Source organism: Squalius cephalus (assembly GCF_949319135.1).
Source record: "Squalius cephalus genome assembly, chromosome: 5".
NCBI lineage: Eukaryota > Metazoa > Chordata > Actinopteri > Cypriniformes > Leuciscidae > Squalius > Squalius cephalus.
The window spans coordinates 15,591,153-15,601,247 of record NC_137126.1 but is presented as its reverse complement, the minus strand read 5'-3'; the positions used below and the strand labels follow the sequence as shown (position 1 = coordinate 15,601,247).

At 38.3% G+C, this 10,095-nt stretch overlaps 1 protein-coding gene across 1 annotated transcript in view; it reads right to left on the bottom strand.

The window, feature by feature from the left end:
- The window catches only part of pho (phoenix), an 82,480-nt gene continuing 72,385 nt past the window's right edge, over window positions 1–10,095 (bottom strand). Inside the window, exon 5 of the mRNA XM_079870545.1 lies at window positions 1–6,409. Coding sequence (XP_079726671.1) covers window positions 2,984–6,409 — 3,426 coding nt within the window. The 3' untranslated portion in view covers window positions 1–2,983. The remainder of the gene's footprint in view (window positions 6,410–10,095) is intronic.

Here is a 10,095-nt window from a genome sequence, read left to right as displayed (position 1 = left end):
AGGAAGGTTGTTAGTGACCCACCTGGGCTCAGAGTATTTAAACTGCCTCACTAACCACTCCCCCCTCTCTCTCTGCTCCTCCAGGTATGATCCTGTTTTGTTTGTTCCTTTGTAGTTTTACTTAGTTTCCACTCGGTCATGTTCAAACACACAGATTCACGCATCCCTGCACTTTACATACACCTTACATTATGACATTCTCACACCTCATTTCTTTTTCTTTGTTTAAAGTTAATAGTTTCTGGTTTACAATAAAGAAAACCTTTTTGATTGGCCCATACCTGTTGTTCGTGTCCCCTCATTTTTGCCACAGGCTATGAGCCGGCCTGTGACACCTGTTTTGCCAAGAGGATAACTGGCAACTTTTTAAAATGTTCTAAATTTGGATCATTTCTGGTAGTGAAAGAAAAGCATTACATAACTTGGGGGCTTTGAATGAAATCATATTAAGGCTGATGAAGTGAAAGTGTTAGCAGAACGGAGAGACCGTAACAAGAGTATATGGACTAATGAGATCACAAAGGTACACTGGTGCTGTCCCAATGTAATGCTTTTAATGTTAATTCAAGCATGAATGGGAAGCCAGTGCAACTGTGAGAGCAGTGGTGTAATCTGTTCACATGGAGAGGTATGGGTAAACGCAATAGCACCATTATTTTGAGTATACTGATTTAAAGATTTAGCTGGGAGGCCATATTATGAGCCTTTGCATCAGCATTTAGCACAAAAGATAAATGATCAAAGTCTTGCAATATTCCTGAGATGATAGAAGGCGATGTAAATTTGAATATCAGCAGTCTAGCAGTAATACCCATGGCCAAACTTCCTAATAATCTATGTGGAAGCATATGCTAAATACAGTTTGGCCCAACACTGAACCCTGAGGAACTACCTATCAAACTGATTTATGATTTCCCAGACTAACAAACTGGGCACGATTAGTCAAGTAAGATCTGAATCAATCAAATACCATCCTGGAAAGGCTGCACAACTGGCTGGGTCTATCCAATAAGACAGAATGGAATATGGTGTTAAAGGCAGGACTGACATCTAACAAGACCAAAATACTGCAGTATCAACTGCCGTAAGGAGATCGTTTATGACCTTCACCAAGGCTGTTTCAGTACTATGCCCTGTTCTGAAACCTGATTGAAAGGGTTTAAGTATACTGTTTAGTGCCAAGAAATTGTGTAACTTATTAGCCACAGCACATTCTAGGACCATTGCCAGAAATGTAAGGTTAGAAATAGCCCTATAATTAAGTCAGAAATATCACATCCAGGCTTCTTAAAGACTGGTGTAATGCAGCTAATTTTAATTCTAGATGAACAGATCGAGAACTCTGTGATGAATTCACAATTACAGTAATATGAGGACTGATTGATGAAAGACAGTTCTTGATAACAGAAAAGGGGAGTGTATATAAAATAGTTGTTAATGGACTTAAATGTTCTTAGAATAAAGTCAATGCCAAGCATTTCAAAATTCAACAAGACTCAGTCAAGTTATAAAAAAATATATAAAGAAAACTGTTGTTGTGTTGTTGTGAGTGCTGAAGTGCTGTTGTCTGCAAGTAATCACAGTAGTGTTGAAATTCCAGCTGCAACAATTGTGATTTGTATACATCATAAACTAACAAAATATGTAAAAAATAAACAGACCTTCAACATTTGCACTTCTTAAGCAACACGCTCCTGAATAAACCAATGTGTTTTTTAACTAATTGTTTTAGCAAATGATGCATTAAATCATTCATAAGGTCACATTATTGGCATAATGACGTGACATGCAGAATCACCTAAAAATCTCCAACCATGGGCTCACTCGAATAATAAATTTAAATTTGAGGACTGGAGGTGCTGTTATGAAATACCATTTATATAATGATTAAAGTGATAGCTCACCCAAAATGAAAATTCTGTCATGATTTACTCATGAGGTCCCAAACCTGTACGACTTAATGACTTACTTCTGTAAAGTGTATAATGTCTACACAATGAATGAATAAATTGAATGAATTTATATTTTCTAATTTAAAATAAATCCATTGACCATCTACATATCTACAAAAAAAAGAAAAGAAAATAATAATATACAGGTATACAGGTATGTTATTTCATCAGATATGTTTTGTAATACAATGAACTGCCAAAATACTTTTTTTTACATTTCATACTTTTATTTCATCTTGCTTTAAATGAAATCAAGCTAAGTATCACAAACAATTATTTAAAAATAAATTAAAAAAATATTCATCACAGGTTTATACATTCCATTTGTTTTTATCTGTAAACTCTTACTGCATTCCTAATAATCTTTTATGACGAATCATCCTGAAAAGAAAATCTTTTACCAATACCTTTTTTTTTTTTTTTTTTAACCTTTTGTCTGTCTTCTGAAGGTCTAAAGGTCGGAGGTCTAAAACAACAACATATCAACCTCTGTGAAATTATTTTCTATCATTCTATCGTGTTCTTTCTTGTAGCTAATGCACCATCATTATGAATGAAACTCTGTGCTTTCGTCTTTTCGTATGTTGTTTGTGCAACAACACATCAGTGTATTCATATGTATTCATTCATATGTATCATGTTTTCTTTATGACTGAACAAAGATATTCCCATTAAACTCAGTTTGAACAGAACCTGCTCTGTCATGACACCTAGTCTTTTGGGTGCGTCATCTTGATTTATCGCTGTAGGTGAGTCAGTGTTAGGAAACATGGAGATTTCCTTATTTTTAGTGTACACCTTCCTCTTCTTTTTTATCCTTTGTATTATCTGCAGAAACCTCAGAATCTCACGAGGTAATAATAGTGGCCTGTCCGTCTGCATTGCTGTGTTGTATGATTGAATCAATCGTTCCAGTATGCGACTTATGCTTTCATTCATTTCCTCTCTTTTTTTCTTTTCACTTTCTTTGGAATCATCTTAGGTGGTTTCGACATCGGACTCTCAATTCACTGCCTACATTTGTAATGCAATCAGAATTTTTTTTTTTTCATCTTCCTCTCAGGTGTTACGGTTTCTTGCATTTGTGCAGAGGAAGAGCTAAAGTCAGAATTAAAATTAATAGAAAAAGTTGATCGTTTCCTCCTCTTTTTGCGTTTAGTGCCATTTAATATAGCTTCTGTATTACTTTCCAAATGTTCAACATCACTTGGCCTTTCTTCAATAGACTGTTTAGTAGTTGATCTATCAGTTACATTATCAACCTGAGACCCCAAACTCGCATCCAGAAAAAAATCAACAGATTCATACTGACACTCTTCTGTGCCATTCTTCTTTTTCTTCTTCTTTTTCACAGATTTGAATTGTGTTACATTAGGTGACAGACATTGTTCAATTTGCTCTGATGTCTGTAAATGCTCAGGGTGATCAGTCTCAGTAGCTTCAAAAATTTCAATTGACAGGGTATCTGTAGCACTATTCTCCTGTAAGTATACAGTCTTTTTCTCTTTGTCTTTTCTCTTCTTTTTTGTTCTTTTGAGTGTCAGCTCAGTAGTTTGTGACTCATTGAACTGATCCGTCTCAACAGAATGAACATTGTCCATACTATGAGTAACTGTATTAGTCTCTGTATCCACCTGCTCTTTTAATCTGAGCTTTTTCTTCTTGTTCCGTTTAAGTTCTGCAGTATTTCCTGACTGCGAGTCTAACGCAGCATTTTCCAGTCCAATGAGGTCATCAACTTGAGATTGAGAACTTGCATTCTGACTTTTCTTTTTGTGTTTGGCAACATTTAAAACATGTGCTGCATAACATTCCAAATGTTCAGCTGCATTGCTCTGCCTTCTTTCAATCCTCTTTTGAGCGCTCAGTCCAGTGACATCAAACTGAGACACAGAACTCACATCTAGATTCAAATCAACAGATTCATACGGACGTTCCTCACTCCGATCCCTTTTTTTCTTCTTTTTCTTCCCTAAACTTAGTCTAGTTACACTGGGTGATTGACATCTTCTATTTCCCTCTGATGACTGTAAATGCTCAATCTGCTCAGTGGCCTCATTGGATTGAATCACATTATCTCCTCTCATTTCTGGAGATCGATCATCAATGTGCTTCAAAAGTTCATTTGATGAGCTAATTGTTGTTCTTTCTTTGTCCTTGTTTGCTCTCTTTTTTGTTCTTCTGGATGGCAAATCAGTAGATTGTGACTCACTATATTGAAACTGCACAATGTCCTTGATATCTGAAGCAAGCTCTAATTTCTTTCGCTCTTTTAGTTTCTGCTTTTTTGCCCTTTTCCCTTTGTCCTTTGTGATAACAGTGTCAGTGTCATCTGAACATCTGAAATTATTTGGTTCTGCTGTGTTCTCTGACTGCATGCCTGATACTTGTTTTTCCAGTCCAATAATGTCATGAATTTGAGGAGAACTTAAATTCTGACTTTTCTTCTTGCGTTTGGCAACCTTTAATATACTGGCTGTATTACCTTCCAAATGTTCAGCTGCACTGTCATTGCTCCGCCTTTCTTCATTGACCTGATCTTCCTGTTGCTCAAACACTTCAGCATCAAACTGAGACATAGAACTCACATCCAGATCAACAGATCCATATTCAGTCTCATCTCTTTTTTTCTTTTTCTTCTTCCCTGATTTTAATCTAGTTACATTAGGCGACGGAAACCCTGTAATTTCCTCCGATGTCTGCATATGCTTAAGTTGACCAGTCTCAGGAGCTGCACTGGATTGATTCCCTTCATTTATTGTCAACTCCTCTGGTCTATCGAAGTCTAAAGTTTCGTTTGATGGGATGTCTGTAGCACTATTCCGCTCTACATATGCGGTCTTTGTCCTCTCTTTGTCTTTTCTCTTTTTTTTTGTTCTTTTGAGCGTCAGCTCAGTAGTTTGTGGCTCACTGAACTGGACTGCCTCAAACTGATTTTCTACACCAGGCTGCACATGCTCACGCTCTTTTAATTTGTACATTTTCCTCTTTTTCCTCATAGCCTTTTTGATAACATTGCTATCTGCCACTGTAGATAAAATAATTTTGTCCAAGAGCTCAGATATCTCTTCTGATTGTAAAACTGATGTTGCCGTTTGCTCTTCGTTTGTTACTCTATCCTCTACATCACATACTTCCCTGTTTTCTCTGCATGTTGTTTTAAGTTCAGTGACATAATCAACAGAACTCACTTTCTGACTCACATCTACATTTGCATCACATTCTATCAAAATAGTAGCACCTATTCTCTTCTTACCCTTTCTTTTTCGTTTAAGAAAGCTCATTCCAACATTTTTAAACAAAGGACTATCTGGAGTATCTGTTTCCATCTCCACCACCGTTCTTTGTTTACCCACGATAACATGTTCACAGGAACTTGAGTAAACTTCTCTTAATGGAGAAGCTAGTGGTAAATGTTTAGATGATGCTTGCACAGTCACATTATCTATATCTGTGACTTCAGTTTCCTTATGAGAACATGACTTTCTCCTTTTATTTATATGCCTTGTTTTATCCTCTCTTCTTGACAGCAGTTCAGTATGTAGGACAACAGAACTCTGGCCTGTCTTTTGGGATTCAATGTGTTTGGTACTGTTGACGTCATGAATTGTTAACGGCTTGGTTGGTGTTCTTGTTCCAAACACGGACACAGATTCTCCTTTCGTCTCTATTTGAGTTATGACACTTTCATTGTCCTCATGTGCATGACATTCACCATCACACCATCTGGGTGTTCCTGGTCCAAATATGGACTCAAACTGTCCTTCAGCCTCTACTTGAGTTACATCACTGTCTTGATCACTCTCCTCCATGTTCGCTTTAATATATATGGTTTTATGAATTTGATTGTTCTTATGTTTCTTCAATGGCATGAATAAGTCCACTGAGCCAATGTCACTGTCAGATTGCTGAATTTCATTCTGGACAGAAATGTGTCCCCCTTGGGGTGAAAAGAAGAAATTGCTTTTGTTGGAAAGGTAATTGTCAGTTCCTGACATGTCATCCTCCTGTTCCGTTTGATTGACTGCCTCTACAGAGTGTCTCTGTGTCTCTTCAATTACCATTAAACTGTTTCCATGTGAGTTCTCAGCACACTGAATGATCTGCATATTAAGAGATTGTCTGCAATTGGAAGAATCTGAGTCTTCAGCATCTGAACATGAAGCTAAAACCTCATGTGTCTCATGTTTTTCCTGCTCCTCAGAGAGAGAGACACAGGAAGATTCTGATAAAGTCCTGGCTACAGCTTTGCGTTTCTTTTTTGATTGTTTTTTAACAGAAACAGTGGTCTTGTTTTTCTTGGTAGATTTAGTTCTTTTCTTCTCTTTTCCATCGACATTTAGTAACTGTTCTTCGTTGTCTTTTGACAGTGAATCCTGAATCCTCTTCTCCAAGATGGATTGTGTAAGCCATTTTTTTCTTTCTTTACCGTAACATATAACAAAAATGTTCTTATCCTGAAATAAAGGCAAAACAACAATAACAGATTAGTACACGGTGATAAATATAAAAATATATATGCATCACTCCACTTGCAGCATTTCTCTCACAGCAAGTGTCACGGTGGACGAGCAAACAACAATTTTTTTACAAATACTACTGTTGATGCGTCATGGAATGTAATTTCGCTTTCGTGTAGGTTAGAACATGGGTAGGCCTGGCTATAAATCGCTCGCTGGAGTTCAAAAATGATGAAGAAAAGTGATAGTGGTGCACAAAAAAGGAAAAACAAACTAGAAAGGCTGAAAAGGGATGCAAAAATTCCTAAACTAACAAGCTACTTTGGCTCACTTTCATCCGTGCCCGTGGAAGACCCCGAGTGCAGCGGCAGCAGCCCACAGTTAGCTTCACCCTCCTGCGTCATCACCGATCCGCGTGTTTTATATGTCGAAGAAGGTAAGCAAGCAGCTGATAAGTTAATGAGTTAAGCACAATTTGGATGGTAATTGTTTCTCGTGTGGAGTCGTAAGGGATTTTCAATATTTATAGGGGCTATATAGTCGGTGATTTTATTGCAGTCTGAATCCAGAATGTCAGTGTTTTTTCTCCCACCCACCCGCGTAAAAATCCCCGGCCGAATTACTGTTTTTTGACGAACATCAAGGTCCAATATCCAAGGTACATGGGCATTTTTGCCCCGATGAGTTTTTGTCTTTGTGGCGACGAGGCCGAGGGCCGTGGGAGAGCGGCACGAAGCCGGTGGCGTGATTACTCTGATGAGCGAGACCTGCGCGACGCACCCGTCTCGCTCATCAGAGTAATCACGCCACCGGCCTCGTGCCGCTCTCCCACGGCCCTCGGCCTCGTCCTGGTCGCCACAGTCTTATTTTAATATTACATAATATAAAATAAATATCACACAAGTAAAAGCGCAGTTTTCCACAAATATCAGCACAATTGCTAATGTGATATATATGTTATGCAACAATAAATGAGTTGACCATTGACCAATAAGTTAACATTGAGAGTTACGTTTTGGTTTATCGTCATTTCACCGATGAAAATTCCAAAATGAAACCACAGCAGAAACAATCTCTGAAACTGATAGTGGTGATTCGTTACTGAATGATCCACGTTTTGAACGAATGGGTTCATTTAATGATTCATTGACTCCTCGTTTGCTTCGTCGTTGAATCATACAGCCGTTTGAACAAATCGGTTGAATGAATGACTCGCTTATTAAAACAGTGACTTGCCGCCACCTACTGTTAGTTTTAGTTTCATAATTAAAGTACCCTTTAATTAAAAATTAAAAATAAATCATTTTATATTTAAATATTATTTAAAATAATCATAGTATTTATGTAATTGTAAATGCAGTGTAAATGTATTCATATTTTTTTACAGATATCCACATGAGAAACAATTACTACCTGAATAGGGCTTTAGAAAGCAAATGTTTTATTAATGCTTACTTTGTCCCTTTAGATAAAAATGAGAGAAATAGCCTGGTGCACGATGAAATATTGGGGCCATCATCACCACCACCAGACATCATATCGGATCAGAATGCAGGGGAAAATGACATCTACAGTACTGATCCGGGATGTTGGCCTGCTGACATTAACATACAAGGCCAAAATTATTGGATCGAAAAAGGACCAGTGCCATGTCAGAATCGCAGCTGTGATTTTTCTGCTTCCGAAAAACAATACAAACACCAAAAACGGGCGTTTTCAAAGACACTTCTGAGCCGAAAACTTGCGAATGGTGAGTCTGTTCCACGTGACTGGCTTCTGTACTCTCCAATCAAAGGATCTGTGTTTTGTTTTGTTTGCAAATTGTTTGGAGGCATTTCATCATTTTCCGGAACATCTGGATACAATGACTGGAAACACGCACACAGTCGCATTCCTGATCATGAGAACTCTGACCATCACAGAGAGTGCATGGTAACCTGGGTGACAAGGACATCTGAAAAGGGGCAGATTGATGCGGGCCTTAGGGATCAGTTCAAATTGGAGCGTCAGTACTGGGAGGATGTGCTGAAAAGGGTTGTAGCTACAGTCAAATTTTTGTCTGAGCGTGGTCTATCGATCAGGGGCGATACTGAGACTTTCAATTCCACCAATAACGGTAATTATATGGGAATACTTGAACTCATTGCTCAATTCGATCCATTTCTGCGGGAACACATAGCTCGTTTTGGAAATGCTGGGAGAGGAAAGCCGTCCTATCTGTCAAGTACAATATGTGAAGAAATTGTCAAATTGATGGGAGAAAAAGTTTTATCGGAGATCGTCAACAAAATAAAATTAGCCAAGTACTTTTCTATAAGCGTGGATTCCACACCAGACATTGCCCATATCGATCAACTCACTTTCATAGCGCGATACCTTTCTCCAGAGGGAAATATAGAGGAGCGCTTTCTTGAATTTCTTCCTATTACAAGCCACACAGGGGAATCACTTTTTAACTCTGTGATGACTGTACTGAATGAGCTGGGAATTGACAAACAATTGTCGAGGACAGTGTTACGACAATGCAAGCAATATGTCGGGGGCTTATAAGGGTGTACAGTCACGCATTCGGGAGGTAAATCCACTGGCAGAATGGGTGCCTTGCGCAGCACACACACTTAATTTAGTGGGAATAAACACAGTGAATTGCTGCTTTGAAACAAATGAGTTTTTTACATTTGTGCAGACACTGTTTAATTTCTGCTCCCGATCATCCTCGCGATGGCATGTGATTGCCAGTGGTCTCGAAGCAAATGAGAACAAGCGAATTGAGAGTTTAAAGTCCTTGTCAGACACCCACTGGTCTGCGCATGCCTCAGCAACTAAAGTACTGTGCTACAACTATTCAAATATTCAGCGGTCTCTCATTGACTTGTCTGAGGACGACAATCAGAATTTATCCACGCGTAACGAAGCTAGAGTGCTCTCAAAGCAAATGGACAAATTGGAAACCGCTCTTCTTTGCAAATACTGGAACTGCGTACTTCAACGTTTTGATGCAACTAGTACAGTCCTACAAAACATTGACCTTGATCTCTCCAAAGCTGTGGATTTAGTTGCATCTTTAAGGGACTTTGTTGCAGAATTGAGAGGCCAGTTTGATAGTTTTGAAACCACTGCGAAAGGAATGTCACCTACTATTTCACAGGCCTACAAAAGTGACTCCCAAAGGAAGCGAACACGTAAAAAACATGCAGATGAACCAGACAAACCTCATCAGGACTTGCAGATGTCTGGTAGACAGAAGTTTATTGCAGATGTTTTTTATGTGATAAATGACCGTCTTATAGCCGAGCTTGACCGAAGAAGTGAATCATACAAAGAGATCACTAACTTTTTCACTTTCCTGAATAATATTCATACTCTCTCTGATCAAGAACTTCATTCTTCTTGTGTTAAATTACAACAGAAGTACAATACAGACTTACAAGAAGATTTTGCTGATGAGTTTGTACATTTTAAAGCATTTTGCAAAAAAGAAAAGACAGTTTCAGCCAGAGAATTGCTGCAAGAAATAAGAGCAAGGGACCTTCAAAATGTTTTTCCAAATGTGGACATAGCCTTGAGAATATATCTCACCTTACCAGTCACGAATGCGTCAGGAGAGCGCTCCTTCTCAAAATTATCTTTCATTAAATCTCGATTGCGGTCAACAATGGCACAAGAAAGACTAAGCCATCTAA